Genomic DNA, 25,384 nt, shown 5'->3' on the forward strand with positions numbered 1-25,384 from the left:
CACGGCGGAGGAGGGGACACTTTAGCCAAAACCAGCATTATTTCACTGTGCAAATATTCCCAAGGGTGCTGGAAAAAGGAGGAGGGGAGGCCGGGAAGAGAAAGGGAAGCGGCTCTCCGGAGGTGGCACCCATGTCTCAGGTATTCTCTTTCAGCTGTGCTTCCAGCATTGACGGGTAATTTTAGCAGGCAGGAGTGGAGAGCAGGCAGCTGCTCCATTTTGCTTTCAAAGCACTAGATGCACTCAGTCGCGAGAACCCATTCATTCTGGCTGGGCCAACGACCTTGAGACGGCCCAGCCGCGCGTCCTCAAGAGCCAGCATTTGTAGCTATTATCTTGAGACGTGTGGGGCTTCGTGATCCTCCGCGCAGCCCGTGCCGCCTGCTCCTGCCCTCTGCTCCCGCTCTCGGCGGCTGCAGCTCTCTGATCCTTTTTAAAACTCACTTATCTAGGAAGCGTCCAAGGACGCGTGGAGAGCAGCCTCCTGCTCAGGCACAGGGAACCCATTAATGAATGAAGTGCTCGCGGCCCCTCCTCCCATGAGGCTCGCTGCTAGGGAGCACAGAGGAGGAGAGACACAGCACGCCAGCATCATCAGGGGGAAATCCTGGGGGCCCTAACACGGGATGCACGCGAGGACCTGCAGTCCACGAAAGGATGCCCACAGGAATGGTTGCGCAGCATGCTTGCAGGTGGCCTTCTTTGCAGCTTCAGCCATGAGTTTCACCGAGGCTATTTTTTGGCACATCCAGAGTGTTCATTCTGTTTTTTTCTGGATCAGTAGACTCCAGACCATGCTCCCAAAGGCTTCTAGCTCCTAGCAGTACCCAGGACAGCCCAGGGAAGCACCAGCCAGGCCAGCAGGCCCTCTGGGGGATGCCTGCTGTGGTAGCTATCTAGGAGCAGTTCTGCTTGCAAAGCTAAGGGGAGTACCCACACATCCCAGAGTGCCTGGATGGATAAGCAAAATGCAGGAGAGGGGCAGGGTGGAATATCACTCAGCCATCAACAGGAAGGCAAAGCTGACACTACTGCCTGAGGATAACACTAAGCAGAGCCGGCCAGTGGCAGAAAGCCCAGGACATCTGTGTGAGTCCACTGCTAGCGGTCAAGTCACAGAGACAGAAGCGAAGGGCTGGGGCTGGGCGGGCTGGGGGATGTGGAGCTGCCACTGCAGGGGTCAGAGTTTTCAGTTTTGTGCAACGAGCTGTTGAGGAGGACCCTGGAGCATAGCAGGCGCTGCTTGAGGTGGCTAAGATGATCAGTTCCATGTTTCATGTCACCTCTATTTTGCTACAATAGAAACTTCAGTATAGAAGGGAGCAGTAGCATCAGGTGGACAGTCCCAGAGGTAGGACAAAGCTCTCAGATTCCCAATGAGGCAGCTGCAGCAGCCCTGGGAACAGAGGGGACTTGTTCAGGGTCACAGGCCCCCAGAATGGAGGGGAGGAGCGGAGAGAATAGATGGGGCAGGGGGCGGGGAGGGGACATGTCTGCTGGACACACAGAGCAGGGGACACCCTGGAGCCTCACTGACTCCCAGAGAAGAGAGGAGGCGCTCACGGGCCACGACGTGCCTGGTATGGCTGCCCCTCCTGGCTGGCGACAGACCTGTGTTTCCCTTACAGATCGCGTCCCTGCTGAAGGATAATGAGCGCATCCAGTCCACCCAGACTGTCGCCCCCAATGACGAGGACAGTGACATCAAGAAAATTAAGAAGGTCTGCACCACCCCTCCGGGAGGAGGGGACCTTTTTATGTTCCCCTGCTGTCCCACCCTCCCCCGGGGACACTCCACACACCTACCCTCCCCAGGTCCCTTGCCAGCCTAATTTTTTGGTTCTCCTTAGGAGTAAGGATAGTCCATCCCATTTCATAGATAAGAAAATTGGGGTTCCAGCCAGGTGCCCCCAGGCCTTGGGCTCTCAGCCAGGACTGTCTTCACAGCACCAGGCAGCAGCATCCAGACCTCCTCGACCACACCCCCACTGTCCCCCTTCACATGCACCCCACCACCACTGCCATGCACATACCACCTCCCACAGCTTCCACCTGAGACCCCAGCAGACCTCCTCAGCATAGAGTCCAGTCCCTAAGGCCCCTGAGAAACACGTGCTGCCTTTGTCCCATTAGGACCCTGGGGGGGGGGTCACATCTCAGGAGGGACCAGGTATTTTCCCCCTCCACAAAGCCCCCAAGGGGCATGAGGCAGAGGTTTGCTTTGCAGCAGGTCAGACCTGGGCCTGGACAGCTCCTGAGCCCTGCCCCCCCACATCTGCCCCTGACACTCTCCCCAACTCTACATGGAAATGCATGTAGATCCTCCACCAAATTACCACATGAGCCCAGCTCACGCTAAGGAGAGCAAGGAAAACCAGACTCCTATTGGTTAAGCTACAAAAGGAGTCCAGCACCCCTAGATGAGAAGTTGCAAGGTGGATCCCCAAAGTTCAGCCGCCCAAGGGTTTGGGGTTTTCCAAGCCACATGGTCACTTGCATGTGTGTTTGCTCTGAGTGTGTTGCAGTGCCTGCAGATCCCAACCCTTTACCCAGCTCTTGGGGTTTCTGTCTTAGAAATAGAAACAGCCAACCTTCATTAACCACTTTCCACATGCCAGATGCTATTCCCAGAGCCGTAAAGCAGACTCATTTAATCCTCACCGAAACGCCCTGAGGTCTTCATGATTAGCTGCGTCTCACACTCTGGGGAAAAGCTGAGCCACAGAGAGAGGCAAAGGATCTCACCCAAGGCCACACAGCAGAGCATTTGCAGAGTAGATGCCGTCCCTGTGTGCCTGGGCCTGGAGAAGGGAGACATAGGAGACAACAAGGTCCACCCCGGGGAGCCTCGGGGAACCCCTGTCTTCAGAGACAGCTGCTGAGCTCAGCGAGGCCTTGCTTCTCCACCAGCACACAGCCCTGGCTGCTGGTGGACCCTGTAGAATACTTGGAGGAGGCCCTCTGCCTGCCCTCATGCTCCCCTCCACCAGCCAGTTTCCACCCAAGGCAGCAGCAGTGACCAGGAGCTAGCTGGGTGGGCCCCCTCTGTGGGTGCTCAAGTGCCTGGTGACAGCAGGCTCCTCTGAGCAGCTCAACTCCAGGACGACTCGGTCCAGTGTCCACAAGCACCTCCCCAGGAGCTGTCCAAGAGGCCCGAGCCTGAGATTAGCCAGCACATCACGTACCATTCAAGTGGGTCCTCGCCCTCTCTCCAAATGAGCTGTAAGAGAAGCTGCTGGGCCTTGTAGGGGGTTCACATCACAAGACCAGACAAGGTGTGAGCGAGCAAACCCCGGCCTGCCTCCATCCTTGAGCCACTTCCCGTCATGGAGATCTGGGTCAGGGATGCCTTTGTTGTAACCCGACGACCTTATCAAAACGCAGCGCGCAGGGGTGGGGCCTGGAAATCTGCGTGTCTGACCAGCGGCACTCTGAGTCCAGCCCTCACCGCCTTAGCCCTAGCCTATACATGGCAAGATTGGCTCCAGGGGACACATGGCACAGCCAGACCCAGGCCTAGCCCTCCCCACTCACCAGACAGCCAGCCTTGGTCCCTGCCCTCCAAGACCAAGGACGAGCCTGGCCAGCCAAACTTCAACCTCTGGGCCCTGGACTGCAGGTGCAGAGCTTCCTGAGGGGCTGGCTGTGCAGGCGGAAGTGGAAGACAATCATCCAGGACTACATCCGGTCCCCGCACGCCGACAGCATGCGGAAGAGGAACCAGGTGGTGTTCAGCATGCTGGAGGCCGAGGCCGAGTACGTGCAGCAGCTGCACATCCTCGTCAACAACTTCCTGCGCCCGCTGCGCATGGCCGCCAGCTCCAAGAAGCCGCCCATCACACACGATGATGTCAGCAGCATCTTCCTCAACAGGTGTGTGTCCCCTAGCATCCGGCCTCGCCTAGCCCTGGTCCAGCAGCCGGGCAGGTGCCATTGTGACACTTGGCACTGCTTGGAGGCATTTGGGGTTGTCCCAGTCTGGGAAGATATTGCTTGGAGGTCAAGGTCACTGCTAAATGCCCTTCCAGGCTCAGGACAGGCCCTGCCCACAAAGACCCATTCCAGCCTTGATGTAAGGGAACCTGTGTTCACCTGGGTTCACCATTTTAACTTCTTTGACATTGTATGCAGACTTTTTTGTCTTTGTAATTTGTAGGGTTTGTTTTTTTGGGTTTTTTTTGTTTGTTTGTTTGTTTTTGACTATTATTTATTTGAGAGGCAGCGAGATGGGAATAGGCAGACAGAGAGCTCCCATCCACCAGTTTGTTCCTGACACACCTGCAACAGTTGGGGGTTCTGCCTGCCAGAGTCTGCACTGTCAGGAAGCCAGAGGTGGTGGTGGGGATTTGGGGGGCAGCCCAAAGTGGAGAGCCCATGCTCTCCAACTCAGGCACTTCATCAGCACCTCAGTCATTGGACCCAATGTCCACCCTCACCCCAATCCACCCTGGGTTTAAACACTGTGAGTTATCTTAATCTATTTTGTATTGCTAGAACAAATTTCCTAAAGTGGGGCATTTGATCTAGAAAAGAGATTTGTTTTTGAAGACCCAAGAATATGGCTCCTGATGAAGGCCTTGGGGCAGATAGCACAGGGGATGATGTGCAAGAGAAAGAGGAGTCAGGGGACATGATGGAGTTCACATGGCACAAGGGGGTCACAAGACATGAGAAGGGTCAGAGGGCATGAGAGGGGTCATCACAGGGCACAAGAAGAAGCAGGACAGGAAAGAACCACGCATGCTCTCTAACAACAACCAACTCTTACCTGAGCTAACCCTCTCGGCAAGACCTAACCCACTCCAACAGACCACCCTTAATCTCTTCCCTAAGGCGGGTCATGTCCAAGGTGTCACCCACTAGGCCCCACCTCTTAAAAGTGCTGCTACTTCTGGCCAATGCTCCCCTGGGCATCAACCTTCATCAAATTTGGTGGAGACCAACCCTTTGCAAACTGCAGCACAAATCAAGCTCAAAAACTGCAGTAAACCACGTTCCAGTCCATCTTGACCCAGAGGCCAAGTTCGAATTCAGAAATCTTGGGCTCAATAGCATTCTACCCAGCTCCAGGGACTAATACAGGGTTTGCATGACAGTGGAAGACAGAGCTGACAGCTGCTATGCAGTCAACCTCTTCTGAAGCGAGCGTCTTTAGGAAGTGGTTCCAATCAACTACTTGCTGGGCAAGGAAATTGTTTAAATGGCAGAGAAGCAGCTAAAACGAAGACATGTAAATGGACTGTTACTTACAAATCAATCATCGTGTGCCCCTGGATGTTCAGCCAACTGCATTTCTCCCAAGCATATTCTTCAGAGTGAAGACACCAGCTGAGGAGCCTGCATCTCATAAAACCGCCCTAGCCCAAGTCCTGACTCTGCCCCCAGTTCCAGCTTCCTGCTGGTGTGCGTCCTGGAAGGCAGTGGTGATGGCTCAAATCATCGGGTCCCTGCTACCCAACAGGAGATCTGGGTTGGGTTCCTCTCTGCTGTCTTCAGCCTCTCTGGCCATTGCAAGCATTTGGTGGGTGGAGGAAGGAATGAACCAGTAGGTAGAGAATCTCTATTTCTCCCTCTCTTTTTCTCTGCCTCTCAAATAGATGAAGTAAATATTCAGCATTCAGTCACTCCACTAATACCAACAAGCATAGGTATTCCAGACCCTGCCCTCTATGCCCCACTGTTCTCCCTGCTTCCCTGCCAATGGAGTGTGGCAAAATTGCAGGTGTTCTCCTGCAGGAGGGGCCGTAGGTCATAGTCGCACATAGGTCAGAGACTCAGGTGAGAGATTAGAGACTGGAAGCTACTGGGGACAAGGGGGACGTGGCTGCCACAGTGGACATGGGTGTGGCCTCCAAGAAAGGGACATAGAAGCTTTCAACCTCATATGACCCACAAATCTTTGGGCCTCATGAGATCACTTGCTAAATCCGCACGTTAAACAGGTTTTAAGCCAAACCAATACTTTTATGCATTCATTAGAACAAAGAAAATTACCATTATCATTTTAGAACACCAAGCAACATTCTCTTAAAATATTCATTTATTTTTATTGGAAAGGCACATTTACACAGAGAGGGAGAGACAGAGAAAAAGATCTTCCATCTGCTTGTTCACTCTCCAAGTGGCCGCAACAGCAAGAGGAGTTGAACTGATTCGAAGACAGGAGTCAGGAACTTCCTTCTGGTCTCCCATGCAGGTGCAGGGTCCCAAGGCTTTGGGCTGTCCTCTATTGCTTTCCCAGCTCACGAGAAGGGAGCTGCATGGAAAGTGGAGCAGCCAGGACATGAACTAGTGCCCATATGGAATCACAACACACGCAAGGTGAGGATTTACCCACTGAGACATCGCACCAGGCTCACCAAGCAACATTTATGCCCCAGGAAGTCCAATTGGCCTTTTAGATTCAGCGACCCCACCTCCACCAGGAAGCTGGGCTCACAGACTTTCCAGCGTGCGTTGCCTGTGGCTCTGGGTGGACCCTAGGCATTGGGAGGCTAGGGGTTCAGCCCTTGCTGCTGACCCTGGACCACATGTCCGAGAGAGGCAGGTGACACCTTCTGTGGAGGAGATCCATAGGAAGCAGCACCGCCATTCTATGCTATGTGTCCTTTCCTGGTGTCTTTCCAGCACCCCGTGGCATCTGCTGATTACCCTATAACGTTGTGGGTGCTACACTGGCTGCCCATTTGTGGGGCTTTTTCTCCTGGCACACTGAGTTTAAAAGCATTCTGCCAGCTCACGACACGTGTTAAAAAAATTGTGGTGGGGTAGAAAAATCACATCCTGATTTGGTTTTTATCTTTAAAAAACCTGAGTGGTTCAGGTCAGATGTCTTTAGCCAAGAAGAGGGAGAGAGAAAAGGGGACTGTGGCCTTCTCAGGACAAGTGCAACCATGACCTCCAAAAGACACAGGGCAGCCTCATGAGACCTCAGAGGGTTGGTCCAACAGCCCCCACGAGTGATGCGGCACAGGGGCACAGCCCCACCCCGGCCTGCTTTTTGCCTTCTGTTGTTAAGATGAGGCAGTCTGTGTAAGTGGGGTACCCAGTAGTGGATAAGGGAGAAGAGGAAGAGGTTGGTTAGCAGTGGCCCTGTTACTGGGCAGTGAGGGCACTGTGTGCCCAGTTCTGATAAGTGTTTATGGAAAGCGGCGGAACGTTCTAATAAGGGAGGGGTATTCATGGGGTTTTCTGGAAAGTAGACAGAGATGCCCAGAATCCGGCTACCACTTCTTCCACTTTTCTTTCTTTTTTTTTTAATATTTATTTATTTTTATTGGAAAGGCAGATGTACAGAGAGGAGGAGAGACAGAGAGGAAGATCTTCCGTCCGATCATTCACTCCCCCAAGTAGCCGCAACAACCAGTGCTGCGCCAATCTGAAGCCAGGAGCCCAGAACTTCTTTCCGGATCTCCCACGCATTGGGCACAGGGTCCCAATGCTCTGGGTCATCCTCAACTGCTTTCCCAGGCCACAAGCAGGGAGCTGAATGGGAGGTGGAGCTGCCGGGATTAGAACCGGCGTCCATATGGGATCCCAGAGGGTTCAAGGCGAGGACCTTAACCACTACTCTATCGTGCCGGGTCCTCCACTTTTCATAGTTCCCACATTTGCTGTCACAGCAGCTGACAAGTGCATCATTTAACTGAGGTTTTACAGTGAAGGTAGAATGAGCTGTTGGCTAGTCTAGGTCAGCCATGGCCCTTCAGCTGGTATGAACCAGGTCCAGGCAGGGGTCTGTGTATCTCCAGAGCCAGGGCCATCCGTCCTGCGTCTTATAGGAAGTGTTCTCCCCAGGTGACTCACCTGCTCCCTCCAGGCCCTGTCTCAGGCCCCGTCAGAGTTCCATCCCTTAACCTTAAGCAGCTGATGAAGGGGAATGGTCTATCTTCTGCAATTTGGGTCTTGTTTTTTTTGGGGGGGGAGGGAGACAGAGTTGCAGAAGAGAAAAAGAAAGAGAGATCTTCCATCTGATAGTTCTTTTCCCAATGGCTGCAACAACCAAGGCTGGGCCAGGCCAAAGCCAGGAGCCAAAAGCTTCTTCTGGATCGCTCATGGGTACATGGACCCATGAGCTTGGGCCATCGTTCACTACTTTCCCAGACACATTAGCAAGGAGCTGGGTCAGAGGTAGAGTGGCCAGAACTGGAACTGACTCCCATTTGGGATGCCAGTGCTACAGACAGTGGCTTAACTCACTGCACCACAGCGCCAACCCCTACAACTTCTTCTGTGGTGAACATACCTCATTATCCTTGCCTACTCAGGGCAGACCCACGCCTGGTCTCGGGTCCCAGCGGTGGAACAGTTGAACTGGGAGTTGGGTCTAGTTTGGTGACCATTGGTTGGAACCCTTGTGCGACCATCACCTTGACATGGAATTGTTGGATTCTAGAAGCGACAAATTTGACAAGTGGATTGAACAGACATGGATTGATAACCAGTAGCCAAACTATAACCCTTAGAAGTCCTCAGAGGACAGAGCCAGGTGACAGGTGGTAGGGCGTCCTTTACCACCTGCCAGATGAGGTTAGCTGCCAGCATCCCTTGTCAAAAGGTGCATAGTCATTAAGCTTGGTCATAAATGTTCTGAGTATCTAATTCCGGTGCGCCTGAGTCACCGTTACAGGTGCAGCATTACAGCACCTACACCATCTTGTTCAACTGGCAGACAGTCAAGGGCAAGCTTATGGTCAAGAACCACACCTGCTAGACTGTCCAGACAAGTCTTCCTGTAACAAAGAGCCTGGTCTGTGGTCAGGGGCCACGTCCCTCTTGGCCAAAGTGAGATCAGTTTTTATGGTTTCTTCCTGGGAAGCAGTGCTCCCCAAAGGAGCTGCTAGCCCTCTGGCTCTAACCCCCAATGTATTCCAAAATCAACCCAATGCCTGGTCTCTCCCAAGTCACACTTGATAGGTGGTGGACGGAGACTTCATGTGGAACTTCCCCCCACCCAGGGAGACTGTTGTCGGCAATCTGGAGAAGGGGTTGGCTTTGGGGTGAAGGGGTTGTCTGCAGGGTGGGCAATGAAGGCCAGACCAGTGATGTCTGCAGTCATGTGGTTGTCCAGGTGGATAGAGAGCCCTCCCCAATCCCCACTTGGCCCAGGGGAAGGAGTTACCAAGTAATGGGAACAAAGCCTCCCACTTTGTATCAAATTCCTGCCATCCGTTGGGCTTCGGTAGTCTTAATGAGCCAGGCATTTGATGGAAAATCAAGGGCTGAGGGCAGGGGAGTCCCCTTGAAAGTTAACATGTGGCTGACTCCACTGACCTGGGGGGCACTGATGAGTGTCAGATGGGGTTCAGGGGGGAGAAGGACGTGGCTCATGGTTGTGTCATGTGGTGTCCTTGCTTATGACTGTACCCAAAGGGGCAAGAAGCAGAACTGAGGCAGGGAAGAGAGTCAGAATATCGGGTCGGAGACTGCTGGGTGTGTGGCGCTCACAGCCAGGTTCCGCACATGTCTGGAGCCCCATGGGGTTTCTTTATGGTCACAAGATGAGGCCCTCCAAGCCCACACCAGAGGAGCTCTGAGATCACAGTTTGCATTCTCTGACTGGCCTTGAGCTGCTTCACGTATCACCTTTTACAAGGCTTTGGGGTGGGATCGCTGGTCTTATTTGGACAAGTTCTGCATGCCTCGCCTTACCTGCCATGTCAAGGATCACCCGAGGTGCCTCAGCAGAGCCAGGAGGAACCAGTGGGCAGAGGGCGATCTTGGCCCAGTCAGTCCTAGGCAGCCTTGACCATCATGACGTGGGCTGCCCCAGGCCAAGCCAAGCCAGGACAGTCCTTTCTCCGATGGTTCTCCAGCACACAATGGTGTTGGAGGGCAGTAGCAGTTATCCTGCCCCTCCAAACTCATCATGGCCTGGATGTCCCCAAAGAGGCTGCTGCAAGAGGTCTGAACTTGGGTCTCTCCCCTGAGCACCCCACCCCCCGCTTTTTTTTTCCTTTTCATTCTTGTCTGTCCCTGACAGCCCTGCAGGCTGTGGCTCCCAGGTGATTCAGCAGTCTGACACCTCCAGGCAGCTTCTGGGGTTTCTCCTCAAGGTCAATCAAGTGCAGACTGGTTAATAGAGTGCTGGCCAGAACCTGCTGGTTTTCCGCCTTAGGAAGTCCCCTCTGACAGTTGCAGCCAGCATCAGTTGTGGACACAGCTGCAAGTCCCTCCCAGGATTCCCCACGGCCCCAGGGAGCTGTCCTGCCATTATGGGCTTCTCTGGTGTTCTCCAGAGCCCTGAGTATCTAATTTCCCCAACAGTCACAGGGATCCCAACCAACCACAGGGATCTCAGGGACCCTCCCCCATGGCCTTTGACCCCCTCCTCAGAACAACCCACACCCTCCCTTGACCTAAGAAAGTTGTAGCAAAGGGATTTTCATTTTCACTCTGCACCAGGCCATGCACATTGCAGTGCCCCTGCAGCTCACAGGCAAGAACCCTCTGAAGGGTGTAAGATGCGGCAGCATGCCCCACTCCCTCTCCATTCTGAAGGAACCCCTGAGCGTGGCGGGGTCAAGGGGAAGGGAAGGGTCTCAGGCATAAAGCTCCCTGGGCTGGGTTGACCCCCACTCCTTTTCTCTTACAGCGAAACCATCATGTTTCTACACCAGATCTTCTACCAAGGCCTGAAGGCCCGCATCTCCAGCTGGCCTACGCTGGTCCTGGGTGAGTAGCCGACCCTCGTGAATGCCCCCAGAGGGACCCCACTCCCTTGGCCAGGACCCCAGCCAAGAGTTCCCAAGCTCATTTCTAGGCAGAAGTGGAGTGTTTTTGGTTTACTGTCCACTTTCTACTTTGAAAAAGACTTGTATCCTTGTTCACTTGACAACCTTAGAAAACCCAGAACAGCAGCAAGCGTTTGAAAATATCCGCCACGATGCTGCTTCCCACGGCATCACGCTAAGGCAGCAGCGTGTTTTTCTCCCTTTTTTTCCTTCTGTGCAGATCTTGGTGTTTGGTTTTGTTTGCTCAGCTCACATAATTGCAAATGTACTGACTGTAGAATTGGAATCCTGCTGTGTGTATGTGTTCACTTTGGCACCACAACCTAAGACTTCTGGCAAAAACTTGTTTTCTGATGGCCAAGTACTACCCCAGACTCAGTCCTCCGTGACACCATAGCCCATGGGCAGCTGTAAGAGTTGTTCCAGTTTTTGGTTTTCTGGAGGATGAGTTTATTATTATTTCATTTATTTGAAAGATGGAGAGACCAAGAGAGAATATCTTGCATTAATTTGTTCACTCCCCTAAGTGGCCACCAGAGCCAAGCCTGGGTAGACTGAAGCCAGACCCAGGAGCTTTTTCTGGGTCTCCCATGTGGGTGCAGGATCCCAGGCTCTTGGGTCATCCTCTGCTGCTTTCCCAGGCCACAAGCAGGGAGCTGGATAGAAATGGAAGCAACCGAGATTCAAACGAGTCGGCCAGCACTACAGGCAACAGCTCAACCCACTGTGCCATGATGTCAGCTCCCACTCCCCAGCTTTCATTAATAGAAATAATCAGCTGGGCCTGGCCCGATAGCCTAGCAGCTAAAATCCTCGCCTTGAACACGCTGGGATCCCATACGGGCTCTGGTTCTAATCCCAGCAGCTCCACTCCCCATCCAGCTCCCTGCTTGTGGCCTGGGAAAGCAGTCGAGGATGGCCCAAAGCCTTGGGACCCTGCACCCGCATGGGAGACCTGGAGGAAGTTCCTGGCTCCTGGCTTCGGATTGGCGCAGCACCGGCCGTCACGGTCACTTGGGGAGTGAGCCATCAGACAAAAGATCTTCCTCTCTGTCTCTCCTCCTCTCTGTATCTGTCTTTCCAACAAAAATAAACAAATCTAAAAAAGAGAGAGAGAGAGAGTCAGCTATATAGGTGCTGTTAGTGACTGCCTCCTCGGGCCACATTTCCAAAAGCAGAATTACGGAACAGAGGTTCTCGCTTCAGACCTCAGAGCTGCAGGCCAAAGTCTGTGAGAAATGGAATTAAAATCGAAGTGGATTCTCTCAGGGAGGCGAAGAGGTGCAAAGCCCAAGTCCTGGCCAAGTGTTTTCATCCAGGGGCTTAAGACTCCTGGAGCTGACCTACTGCCCTGCAAGAAGCCTGCCCTGCCTTTACCCAGCGTGGTCACCAAGTATCTCCCGCAGCTCCCCTCACCCAACAGGATGCTGTTGTCCCCCTTTCTTCCTGTGGCAGGTGTGTGCCACAAAGCCACAAAGTTGGGGTCTCCTTGCTATTAAAGACATTTCCTTGGGGAGTGAGAGAACAAGCTTCCTCTCCCCAGTGGGGATGGTACTGAGCACAAACGGCCCTGTTGGTCCCTCAAAGTACTCTTTAAGACAAGGTCTGCCACAGGGAGGACAGGTCTGGGGGAGCCAGCAAGGCAGCATCACACTCGGGGCCGGGGGTCACAGCGAAACGCCCCCAGTCCCAGGCAGGTGCATTTCACGAGCTGGCGCATGCGCCTGGTGGACGTAGTAGCTGGAACTGGCCAGAGGGAAGCAATGGTACAGGTGCCAGGAGAGCCAGCTGCAGGCTGTCACTCCCCTGGGGTGTACCTGGGTGGACTCAGGGAGGAGCCCCTGATCCCACAGGGAGCTGCAGGGCTGGAAGCACTGCCATGGGGACCCCAGATGAGGCTGGGCCTGCTCTTTACACCCCAACAAGGACCAGGCATGTGGGACCTGGGCACAGCGGCCTCCTGCAGCCAACAGCTATTGTGGGAGTGACAGTCATCCACCACCAGGGTCCCTTGACCCCCCCCACCCTCACCACTAGGCATGGAGGGGTTGTGGCTGTATACCAGGTAGAAGGTGGGCCACGCCTTCTTGCTGGCCTTCCAGGTCTCCAATGCAGTTCCAATAGCTGGGCCCCGCTGGGTACCTGGGTAGGGCAGTGGTGCCAGAGCCAGCCCTGTATCCAGACTACACACACACACACACACACACACACACAGATAACACACCCTGTGGGCACCCTGGCCGCGCACGCACACACCGACCATCCCTTGCTCCCCGCAGCCGACCTGTTCGACATCCTTCTGCCGATGCTTAACATCTACCAGGAGTTTGTCCGCAATCACCAGTACAGCCTGCAGATCCTGGCGCACTGCAAGCAGAACCGCGACTTTGACAAGCTGCTCAAGCACTACGAGGCCAAGCCCGACTGTGAGGAACGCACACTGGAGACCTTCCTCACCTACCCCATGTTCCAGGTGCCCCACGCAGGGATGCTGGGAGGGCAGACTCAGGACGGGACGTGAGCCCCAAGAACGGGTGGGAGAGGGGAGACCAGCCTCCAAGGGCCCACTGGGTGCTGGCTCCTGAGCCCTGCCTCCCAGCCCCAGGATGATCTGGGCTGAGCCAAGTCCTGCCCCACATAAGCAAGAGACCAGGGACCAGAGGCGCACCTGTCGCTTCCCCAACCGGGGAGAGTCCCCCAGCTGAAAGAACAAACTCTCTCTCTCCCCTTCCATTCTTCTCTGTCCCCTGAATCATCACTATCTCTCGCCGACTCCCTGTCCCCTTCTGCCCCTGTCCTCCCACCTCTCTCCCCACCACCTGCAGATCCCCCGGTACATCCTGACCCTCCATGAACTCCTGGCCCACACGCCTCACGAGCACGTGGAACGGAACAGCCTGGACTACGCCAAGTCCAAACTGGAGGAGCTGTCCAGGTGACCCTGCGCCCTCACCCCTGCCCAGGTTGGGTGGAGAGTGGGGAGGGAGAAGGCAACAGCTGTCCCCACTCTCCCTTGCAGGGTCCTGAGGGGCTGACGGGCCAGCCCAGGTGGGCCCCTGCTGAAATAGTGGTGGCTCCTGGACCTCACCTTGGGGAGCTGCCAGGGGTACCCCCAGATGTTATGTGTTCACTGTGTCCTCCAGTTTCTGTTCTGAAGCCCCAGAGGGCTCCTGGGTGACAGGCCCCCTGTATGCCCAAGGCTCCAAAAGGCAGTGCCCACTCCAGGAGCCCCTAGCCTCTGTCCAAGGCTCCCCCCGTCACTGCAGTCCAGAAATAGTGGCTAGCTGTGCAGATGCAGACAGCCAGGGAAAGGGGTGGCCTGCACAAGGAAGGTGTCAGCAAACACACTTGGGGTTTTCAGATGGGCTCAGTGTGGGCAACGAGAGACTGCAGTCTAGTTGAGTTCGCAGTTTGGGGCTGAGCAACCCCAGGATGGAACTGCCAGAAACCAAGATGGAGAAAGAATCCCAGGAGGAGTCAGACGGCAGGGGAGGGGAGGTCCTGGCAGTTTCTCCTGAGCACCTTGAACTTGCGGTGCCCATGAGACGTCCACACAGAGAGGCAAGCTGGCAGCAGAGTGCCGGAGAGTGGGGTTGGAGAGCTGTCAGCCAGCCAGGGAGTTTGGCATCAGAGGACAGATACACTGTGGAGGGTGCGGTTTGGACACAAAAATAAAAGGGGGGGTGGTACTGAGGCTGAGCCCTGGCGTTTCTGCTGTGTGGGGGCAAACAGATGGAGAGGGACTAGGAGACAGCACCAGCCCTCCCCAGGGCCCTACCATCACTCAGTACCTGGAGCTTCCTGGGTCCTTGGGGGTGGGGGTAGTAGGGACAGCCATGGGGAGCTCCTGGTTTCCAGCTGGCCAGGAGAATCAGGTTGGAACAGGCTATGGCAGGGGCTGTCTCGGACCCTTGCTGCCCCCAGAGAATCAGAGAGAGAACATCCCAGTGTGTAGGATGGGGATGCTCTGTTCTTCCCACACCAAGACCCCACTCCCTCCATCATGAACACTCTTCTCTAAAGCGGAAGCTGGGACTCCCACAGGGCAGTGGGGCTCCACGACCCTGGCTTATGCCCCACCCTTTCCTGATGCAAACAGGTGCAGGTGGCAGAGGACACAGGTGAGGGTCCTGGCTGCAGCAGCTCTTCCCACCCCCAGGCACCGGCTCCCAACCACCTGCCCCCGGCCCTGAACCCAGCCTTCGCGGCGGCGAAGTGGATTTTCCTACTTTTTCCTCCTCCTGTCCTTGTCCCCTGGGGGAACGGAGGACCCATCCCAGGCCCTGCAGGAACCCCCACTGCACCCCCACCCGTGCTCAGAAGCGAGGTGCTGCTTCCAAAAACCTTCCTCGCCTTTTCCCGGGACTGCTGGAAGCCCGCCGGCTCAGTTGGGGGCGCTCGCACCCACGCTGGGCCACCAACGCTTCATGGCGCCATAAAGCGGCGCCATCTGCTGGACGGATGGGAAATTGTCCTGGTTCCCTGCCACCGTCCGTGTTCATGGCCTTGGTCAGGAATCAACCCTTCCACTACAAAACAATTAGCCCTGTGGGGACCCAGCTGACATAAAGGGCACAACCCTCTGGAGAGCCGGTGCAAGGGAGCAGCCGGAAGATGAAGCGACAGGAGCAGACAGGTGCCTCGAGCAATGGATGAGGAGGCGGGACCTAGGTAGGGCCATGGACAGGGGACTGCATGGTTCCTGCCAACCGGCAGCTGGTGCTCAGGAAGTGCAGGCTCCTCACCTGAGTTCAGGCGTTGTCCCGGGGCCTGGCTGGCAGCCAGGATAATGTTCACCCCCTAGGATCATGCACGATGAGGTGAGCGAGACAGAGAACATCCGCAAGAACCTGGCCATTGAGCGCATGATCACCGAGGGCTGTGAGATCCTCCTGGACACCAGCCAGACCTTCGTGAGACAAGGTGCGAGCCCAGGGGTGGGGCAGGGTGCTCCTGGGGCTGTCCGGAGAGGTGCACCCGGCGGTGGACGGCTCAGTCTTCTGATTGTCCCCAGGGGGCCCTGGCCTCTCCCCGTGTATGTGTGTGTGTGTTCCAGAGAAGTCCCTTGGAGGAAGATTCTGGGGTGGAGAACGGGGACAGAATGGATCACCTCTGAGTCTGTCCTGCTGCCTTGTTGTCTGGGGACCGAGGTCCCAGCATCTCTCACACCACCCCCAGATCCATCCCAGCTTCAATCCCACCACCAGGACCATACCCTAGAGGGTTCCCCACCCTGGGAGGGCTCCCCCACCCTGGGAGGGCTAGAAGGGGCATCCCGGAGGCCAGGATGTGCTGTCCAGGGGTGGCCCTGACAACGGTGGTGCTGTCGCCTCGTCCCCACGGCTGCTGCAGCTGGCACCCACCCCGTCACAGCCGCGTCAGGGCCGGGGCCGGGCTCAGGGTGGCTCTCCCTTCCGCAGGCTCCCTCATCCAGGTGCCCATGTCGGAAAAGGGCAAGATCACCAGGGGGCGCCTGGGCTCCCTGTCCCTCAAGAAGGAGGGCGAACGGCAATGCTTCTTGTTCTCCAAGCACCTCATCATCTGTACTAGGGGTTCCGGGGGCAAGCTGCACCTGACCAAGGTGAGCACGACAGGGGCTCGTGCCGGGCCCCGACCCGGTCCAGATGGGTAGCGAGCATGTCAGAGACATGGGAGCACATACAAAGACGTGCTCACACACATGCATACATGCACAAGCTGGTGCCCTTCTTTACCTGCAAGCTGGTATGAGCAGCGGGTTCACAAGGTATCTACGGGAATGCTTGAGGGAAGTGGGAAGGTGAGAATGGAGCCTGTGAGGCTCAAGGTTTGAACAGGCTGCTAAGGTGGATGCACTGGGGGTGAGGGTGATGTGTCTGCAGGTGTGTGTGTGCACGTGTGGGGCGTCTCTTTCCCAGCCAGGAGTTGCTCACACAGAGCTCCTCACCAGCTGTTCCCCAGGCGCCACTGTGCCCTTACAGGAGCCCAGACCTTAGGGGCTCCTGGGCTGCTCATACCCAGGACCTGCCCACAAGATCTCCGAGCGTTTCAGGGGACCCACATGCTCAACCACCCGACTCAACCCACAAGGCAAAGAGGCTCCCCTTCCTGCTGCTCACAGACCCCTTGACTCATGCTACATGCTCCCCGGCACTCTCCTCCCGGGTCTCTGGCCCTAGCAGGGGCTGGCACAGAGGGGTTAACAGTGAGCTGGCTGGCCAGGCTGCCCCAGCACGTGTGCAACCCGCCCCCCCCCCCGCCTCTGAAGCCTACCGTAGTTCACATCCAAATACCTGGCAATGGGAAAGGACCGTGGTGCCTTCAGTTCAGCCAGGGCATCAGGGAAGCAGCTCATCCAGGCTCCGGATGCCCAGAACCTGCCGTGACGCCAGCAGAGGGAGCCGTGGCCCAGGCTGGTGGTGTCGACCTGCCAGCCCATCACGTGGTCAGCTGCAGGGGTGGGGAGGAAAGGATCCTACAAACACTGAATCTTTCCAGGGCTGTGCACCCACTGGGAGGCTACAGTCACAGCGTCCCCCAAGTGTCCCCTGCCCCAGGCCACACCCCTCAAGGGACACACCCTTTAAGGGACACAGCCGCCCGACTTGTGGACCTGTCAGAAATCTCATGGTCCCATCTTACAGGCAAAGAGGTGAAGTCAGCAATGCACAGGGGCCCTCCCATTTGAGCCACTTCCCTGGGCTGCTTCCCTGAAGACACGAAACACAAACTGCCCCCTGCCTGCCTCTAACAGAGGCACCTGCGCACAGCGTGTGGGATGCCCCACACTGACACTCCCGGGGACCCTGAGCAGGTACATCTGCCCATGCGCCCCACCCAGGACCCGCTGCTGTTTTTCAGAATGGAGTCATATCCCTCATCGACTGCACCTTGCTGGAAGATTCAGAAAGCACGGAGGAGGAAGGTGAGTGTGACAGTCATGTGTGTGTGCACATCTGTACATTTGTGTTTGCATGTGTGTGTGCTGACACAGAAACGCTTTTTCAAGAAGGTGCTCCTGATGCACCTTCTCACCTCCTCCCTTGGACCCGTGGGGGGCGAAGGAGCAGCCAGCATCCTCAGGTGTGGGGGCACCATCATCTAAGTGAACACATCTCTGTGTTGCGGGACTAACAACTCGGGAAGCCCCTTTCTGTCCTCCAGTGGAAAGGTTGGGAAATGGAGGGAATGTGGAACTGGGGGCAACCCCCACACACGCTCCTACTTCCTGAAAAGCCAGCACCCACACACACACCTCAAGTCACCAGGCAGAACATGCTCCCCTGTGCCAGCCAGCCATCCCCAAATGAGCTGTTGGGGTCTGCACAGGAACCTGGCAGGCATCAAGTGTCACACATGAAGCCCAAGAGAGGGGGTTAGGGGTGAGGGTGGGGGACGACACCAGCCCAAGCTTGCCTGGGCAGCGAGCCGCAGAGCCGATCAATCTCCCACGATGCTCCACGCATCAGGTGCACCCATGGTTCCCAGGGAGCAACGGGAAGCTCCTCCCACTGCCATCTTCACAGCTTTGGAGGGTCCATGTAGCCTCCCAGGCTCAGAGCAGCAAAAAGGCTCAGAGCTTTCTCTTGTTCTGGGGAGCTTGGGGTGGGGGCGGTTCCTGGCCTGGCCCAGCTGAGCCGTTGGCATTTCACACAAGTCTCAGTCACATTGTATATCCCGGCTCTGAGGTCTCATCTATCCCTGGCCTATCTCTGAGCCACTTGCGCCCTCCCGGTCTTTCAAATGAAGGGCAAAGCCATACATCTTCTGAGAAGAGTGGCCTGGGACGGAGCGCCCCCCGGTGGGCAAGACAGGAGCCCATACTCACTCCCCTGTCTTCCTGTTCCCCACGGGAAGCCAAAGGATCCGGCCAAGACGTTGACCACCTGGATTTCAAGATTGGGGTGGAGCCCAAAGACTCCCCCGCCTTCACGGTCATCCTGGTGGCTTCGTCCAGACAGGAAAAAGCGGCGTGGACCAGTGACATCAGCCAGGTGAGCGGCCACAAAGCTGTCCCTAACAGCAGGTGCTCCCGCTGCCCTCACCAGCTGGAGGCTGGTAAAGAGGGGGTTACCACGTTTTTCTCTTGGGAAAGAGCAACAAGCTTCCAGGTCCATGCCCCAGCCAAGGCCAAGGTCAGCCAAGCTGCCCAGTGCACGGAAGCCCCTGGACCAGCCTCAGTGCAGCCTGCAAGCCCCTTGCATCTGAGTTGCCTGACCCTGCTCCTCCCAACTCTGGGACCTGCAAGAGGTCTTTTTTAGTGCATATCCAGATCCTTGGTGGGCACCCATGTATCGGTCATAGAACGCTGGGAACCCAGCCACGATCAGATGTCAAGCCCAAGGTCATGGTTGCAGAGGAGGGTCATCCTCTTTCAGAGTTAGGCACCTTGTGGAAAGCGCTAGCAGAAGGCACAGGCTTGGGAGGTGCCGCTCAGCAGGCCCAGGGACACTCACGGGCACCTGCAGCATTGACCCATCACAGCAGCTGGGTGCACCTGCCGTGGCCATCGTGTGTGGCATGAGTCAGATAGCAGTTAATGGCAGGAGGCAGAGAAGCAATGCTGTGGCCGGGCCCCTGGAAGTCAGTGCCAGCAAGCACTGGGAGCTCAGACTGCCCAACGTAGCAGCCCCTCCCTTGCTCCTCCTTCTCCTCCCACTGATACACACTACCCCTCTTTCCAAACCAAGGCTCCCTGGGGGCCACCAGCTAGCCTGCCTGCCGCTCTTCTAGTCCCAGGAGAACACGGTGGGCTGGGATGCAGCCCAGCAGGGCTGTGACCTTTCCCAGGGGAATCCCAAGGGTAGCTTTTCACATTACCAGAAAACCATGGCCATCAGGGGTTCCGGGCACCTGCAGTTGGCACTGCTGGTACCAGTGGGTATGGAGTCCTCCAGTCCTTCTCCCTGGGGACCCTGGTGGCCATGTGCCCAAGCTGTCAGCTGCCTCCATAAGGCACCCACCCCATGTGGCCTGGAGAGGAAAGGAGAAGGTAGTGAAATGGCTCAACAAGCTAATTCTGCCAGCTCCAGGATCCCATATAGGCACCAGTTCATGTCCCGGCTGCTCCACTTCCCATCCAGCTCCCTGCTAATGTGCCTGGGAAAGCAGCCGAGGATGGCCCAAAGCCTGAGGACCCTGCATCCACGTTGGAGACCTGGAAGATGCTCTTGGCTCCTGGCTTCAGATTGATTCAGCTCCGGTTGTTGCACCTATCTGGGCAGGGATCCAGCAGGTGGAAGATCTTTCCATCTCTCCTTCTCTCTGTAAACCTGCCTTTCAAATAAAATAAATATTTTTTAAAAGAGAGAGGGCTTGGATTGGGCTGGGAAGCAGTGATGAGGGCTCAGGCATTTGGGTCTCTGTCACCTGCATGGGAACCCCAGTCTGGGTACCCAGCTCTGTGAGCCATTGGCTGTTGCAAGCACTTGGGGAGTGAACCAGCAGACGGAAGCTGTCTCGTGCACACATACTTTCTGCCTAATAAATATGTTCTTTTACACTAAATCCTTTTCAGAGATATTCATTTATTTGAAAGACAGAATCACAGAGAGACATCTTCCATCCACTGGTTCACTCCCCACCAATGTGACCAGAGCTGAGCCAGAAACCTGCAACTCTGTGTTTGTCTCCCACATGGGTGGCAGGGCCCAAGTCCTTGGGTCATCTTCCACCACCGACCTAGGTGCATCAACAGGGAGCTAGATCGGAACTGGAGCAACTCTGTGCCAATCAGCACCCCCAGCTGGGCAGGTGGCAGCTTACCCTGCAATGCCACAATGCTAGTCCCTAAAAAATGTATTGAAGTCAGAATGGGAAATGTAAATGATGACACCCCCTCTGAGGTCCTGCATTTGGGGGGGCTGGCCTCCAGGACACCTGCCCCCACTGTCCAGCCCAGCAGATGGCCCTCCCAGTAACACACATGTGCCGTGAGCGGCTGCTGCCCGCTGCCCTTCTTGGGTATGTCCCAGGCAGAGGGCATGGAAGAAAGCCCAAGGCAGCCCCGCCACCACCCTTGGTGTCTGTACCTTTCACCTCTGTCGGGATAGGTAAGATTTATTTTGTGCTTTTTCAGGCGCCAGATAAAATGCATGCTGCTCTGCACCCCTCAACCCTTTCCTGCCCTCCCCGGCACCCCACCTATAGGTGTCTTCTCTGGAAACCTGTTCCTGCCCCCAGAGCATGGACGCCATGGTGGCCGGCAGCAGGGAGATGAGGCCGACACTCTGGGGCTGGGGAACAGAAGCTCTGCAAGACCAGTTACAGTGGAGCTGACCTTGGCCTTGACCCTGGCTCCAGAGGTCAACCACAGAGTGGCCTGGGTCAGGCACCTCCTTTGGCCAATTGCCCAGCACAGTTGAGGCACTACCCCCATTCCACAGATAGGAAAATCAAGGGTCGGGAAGGCCATGGGAGCTGCCCAAGGTCCCTCTGCTGGGTCCTGGCTCCTGACCAGAGTCCAGAGGTCACTCAGCACTGAACCTGACCTGGGAAGCATCCCTATGTGAGGCATGGGCAGGGCTGAGATCCTCCTGGTGGGATCTGACCTGGCCCCTTTGTGTTGCTGCAGTGTGTGGACAACATCCGCTGTAATGGGCTCATGATGAACGCCTTTGAGGAGAATTCCAAGGTCACAGTGCCGCAGATGATCAAGTGAGTGCCAGACCCAGCACCACCCCAAGGGCATGACCTAAGACAACAGGGAGGTCCCCAGGGAGAGAGGGGACCACACTGGGTCCTGCCTGCAGGTTGGTGGAGGTGTGTCGGCGTGTTCTGAGCTCACATCTGAGAGGACGGTTACTTTGTTGGTATCAAGGCCATGCAACACAGAGACGAGATAACGATTGAAAACCCACAACACACTGGCACCAGACCCACTGCGCTTGTTGCAACGACTCCCAGCAACAAGGCATGTCTCCCCTTGTCCTCCCCACGTCCACTCCGACCTCTCACCTCTGAGCCTGCCGGTGCCCAGCAGGGGCAGCCGCGACCCCAACTCCCCAGTACCTGCTTCCAGTTTCAGCTCTGGCTGCAGCTGCCGGCTGGCGCAGACCCAGGAAGGCAGCGGGCGGTAGATCGCTCGAGGAACTGAGTCCCTGCCATTCCCACACAGCAGCATTTGGAGCCAATAGATATTCTCTCTCTCATTCTCTCTCTCTCTCTCTCTCGCAAACAAGCGATAATGAAATGAAATGCAGTGGGCACCTGATTCGCTGTCAAGATTCTCAGTAGCACAAAAATCCAAACCTGACAACCAAAGATCACCATATCCCCTAATTCAGTTACTAAAGGGAGGTGTGACGATGCCCGCTGATTAGTCACCAGGGGACGCTGTGAGCTGCGACAGCCGTCCTGGCTGCTGTTCCGAGCGCGCCCAGCAGAGGCCACTGGCCTCAAGCTCACCAGCCGCTGAGAGCAACACCTCGCTGCTGTGTCCCAGGGTCCTGGCACTACCCTTGACATCTGCTTTCCTCCAGTTTGGGGAGTGTCGAAGAAGGGATTCGGTTGGTGCGGCCTGGGTCTGACTCCCACCCCAAGCAGCACTCACCATCCTAGCGGCCCTTCAGGGGGTGGCTGGTCTTTTTCTATAGACCAGGACATTAAAAACATATGCAGGCATGGGGCTCTGTGTTGTGACATCATGGGTTGTTTCTGTCTACAACACCAACATCCCATATCAGAACTGGAATTGGAGTCCCAGCTGCTCTGCTTTGATTCAGCGCCCTGCTGATGCACCTTTAAAAAGCAGTGGAAGAGGGCTCAAGTGCTTGGGCCCCTGCACTCACATGGGAGACCCCGATGGGGAATCTGTTTGCTGCCGTGAGCATGCACAGAGACATTTTTACACGACAGGGTTCCTGCAAATTTGGGGAACTTTTTTAAGTACGTCACCTTTTTCCGGTGTTTCTGGGATTGTATAATGCAAGCATCACACGCCTTTTCCAAAGTCATGCTTCTAGAATGGTCTCTGTTCCCTTCAGTGGCCACAGTGCATTTGGGGCAGGAGGGCGGTGATGACCTCAGCCCCTGGGGGAACTCACAGCTGGGGGGAATGAGACAGGCCCGCAGCGGTCCCCCGGACAGCTTGTGACCCACATGCCTACCCCCTCCTCCCCCTCTCCTGCCTGACCTTGGTTCCCCCGCAGGTCGGACGCCTCTCTGTACTGCGATGATGTGGACATCCGCTTCAGCAAGACCATGAATTCCTGCAAGGTGCTGCAGATCCGCTATGCCAGCGTGGAGCGGCTGCTGGAGCGGCTCACGGACCTGCGCTTCCTCAGCATCGACTTCCTCAACACCTTCCTGCACTCCTACCGCGTCTTCACCACCGCCGTGGTGGTGCTCGACAAACTCATCACCATCTACAAGAAGCCCATCAGCGCCATCCCTGCCAGGTGTGCGGGGCCCTGCCTGCACTGCCCCATCGCCATGTGGGGAGGCAGGCGGGTACAAAGCACGGGCGGGAGTACCTGGGCAAGAGAGGGGGGCACTGCTCGCCATCGCCACTCAGCCCCAGCCTTCTCCCAAGGACAGAGATGCCTCAGTTTCCCCCATTAAGAAAGAGGGAATGGAGGAGCTGGTACAATGGCTCAAATGACTAACCCTCCAACTGTAAGTGTCAGCATCCCATAGGGGCACCGGTTTGTGGAGGACGGCCCAAGTCCTTGGGACCCTGCACCCATGTAGGTGACCTGGAAGAATCCCCTGGCTTTAGATTAGCTCAGCTCTGGCCATTGTGACCAGAGGACCGTCTCTCTCTCTCTCTCTCTCTCTCTCTCTCTCTCTCTCTCTCTCTCTTCTCTCTGTAAATCTGCCTTTCAAATAAAAATACATAAATCTTACAGGGGGGAGAGGAGAGACAGATGAAGGGTAAAAGGGTGGAGTCCGAAGGGAGTAAGCTTCCCTCTGCTCTGCTTAGACATGTGCCTGCTCTGCAGAGGAGAGCCGGCTTTGGGGGATGACATGGGGTAAGGAGGTCAGAGCTCCACCCCTAGTCTTGGCTTCAAGGTCATCTTTCCTTGCTTTATCAGAATGGCCCAGCCAACTGGGACCAACTGGGACCCACACATTCCCAGAGCCTGGCCCTGGGGCCCCTAGAAGGCAGTAGCCAAACGAGGACCCCTCCCTGCCACCCAGCAGAGGGAGCTTTGGCTCCGTCTTCCTCACATGCCTGCAGGGTGTGGAAGTGGCCACCCCAAGCAGACAGGTGCCATCCCAGTGTCGCACCATGGGAGGATTCCAAAGGCAGGCACAGTCACCAATGTGTCCTCCCTATGCCAAGGTCAGTGGCAGACGAAGGGCCAGCCTTGGCTTCCCAACAATAATGGGACTTTCCCAATGGGCCAGGCACTGATCCAGCCCCTGGACCTCCCTCCCCCACTCCCGCATGCCAAATGCTTCCACAGCTGAGGGTGATGCCAAGCAAGATGAGCAAGACGTGGAGCAGGGCATGGGAGAAGCAGAGGAGGGCTGACAGGGTCCCACCTGCAGCCCAGACTGAGATGCAAACAGGAAGTAGTTGCACACCCTCACTTACCATACTTGGAAACTGAGGCAAGGGATGGCAAGACCTGTGGCTGAGGCCACCCCGCCGAGGCGGACAGGAAGGAGGAGACACAGCAGGTGCTTGCCTGGCTTCCTGTCTAGGACTCACCCACCCAACCTCCAGCTGCGCAGGCAGGCCGGCCTGGACTGACTGTCCTTCCGTGCCCCTCCTTCCCTGCAGGTCGCTGGAGCTGCTGTTCGCCAGCGGCCAGGGCAGCAAGCTGCTCTACGGTGAACCACCCAAGTCCCCACGTGCTGTCCGCAAGTTCTCCTCGCCACCCCCGCTGTCACTGAGCTCCTCATCGCCCAGCCGCCGGCGGAAGCTTTCCCTCAACATCCCCATCATCACAGGCGGCAAAGCCCTGGACCTGGCCGCCCTCAGCTGCAGCTCCAACGGCTATCCGAGCATGTACTCCGCCATGTCACCCTTCGGCAAGGCCACACTGGACACCAGCAAGCTCTATGTGTGCAGCAGCTTCACCAACAAGATTCCGGACGAGGGAGAGGCCACCCAGGAGAAGCCCGAAGACGCATCGTCGACACTCAGCAAGCAGGGTGAGTGGAGAGGGAGCAAACGCGCGCGCGCGCGCGCACACACACACACACACACACACACACACACACTGGGCTCTGGTCACTCCCTAAATGCCTCCAACAGCCAGGACTGGACTAGGCCAATGCCAGCCGCCAGCAGCTCCATCCAAGTCTCCCACAGGCTGCGAGGACTCAGTCACTTGAGCCGTCACCACTGCCTCCCAGGGTGTGCATTAGCAGGAGGCTGGGGTCATGCGCCCAAGCTGGGAGTGAGGCCGCAGCCCCGTGAGGCCCGATGAGTCGCACCTGTCTTCCCAGGATCTTAAACCCTGGGCCCAACCACCCACCCCTGAAGGAGAGCTTTTGGTCCCGACTTCACCATGCCAGGGATTCACCTGGAATCTAATTGCTCCAAAGGGCTCCACTTTGGAAGAGTGACCAGGGCTAGGACTGTCCTGAGCCAATCAGGGAGACGCCACCTTAAGATGCCAAGACACTTTGCTGCTCAAAGTGTGTGGGGCCAAGCCAGCATACAGATCTTGTTAGACATACAGATCTGTTCACCTCTGCTGGGTGGCAGGGAGGGGTCC

At 56.4% G+C, this 25,384-nt stretch overlaps 1 protein-coding gene across 1 annotated transcript in view; it reads left to right on the plus strand.

Annotated features, from left to right (window-relative positions):
* RASGRF1 (Ras protein specific guanine nucleotide releasing factor 1) overlaps positions 1-25,384 on the plus strand; it is a 75,036-nt gene that overhangs the window by 29,373 nt on the left and 20,279 nt on the right. Inside the window, exons 4-15 of the mRNA XM_004577903.2 lie at positions 1,629-1,721; positions 3,620-3,873; positions 10,595-10,674; positions 13,013-13,206; positions 13,559-13,668; positions 15,538-15,656; positions 16,154-16,314; positions 17,574-17,637; positions 18,570-18,706; positions 21,286-21,368; positions 22,862-23,110; positions 24,442-24,815. Of these exons, the coding sequence (XP_004577960.2) occupies positions 1,629-1,721; positions 3,620-3,873; positions 10,595-10,674; positions 13,013-13,206; positions 13,559-13,668; positions 15,538-15,656; positions 16,154-16,314; positions 17,574-17,637; positions 18,570-18,706; positions 21,286-21,368; positions 22,862-23,110; positions 24,442-24,815 (1,918 nt within the window). The remainder of the gene's footprint in view (positions 1-1,628; positions 1,722-3,619; positions 3,874-10,594; positions 10,675-13,012; positions 13,207-13,558; positions 13,669-15,537; positions 15,657-16,153; positions 16,315-17,573; positions 17,638-18,569; positions 18,707-21,285; positions 21,369-22,861; positions 23,111-24,441; positions 24,816-25,384) is intronic.

This window comes from Ochotona princeps, chromosome 6 (assembly GCF_030435755.1).
Source record: "Ochotona princeps isolate mOchPri1 chromosome 6, mOchPri1.hap1, whole genome shotgun sequence".
In the NCBI taxonomy this organism is placed as follows: Eukaryota; Metazoa; Chordata; class Mammalia; order Lagomorpha; family Ochotonidae; genus Ochotona; species Ochotona princeps.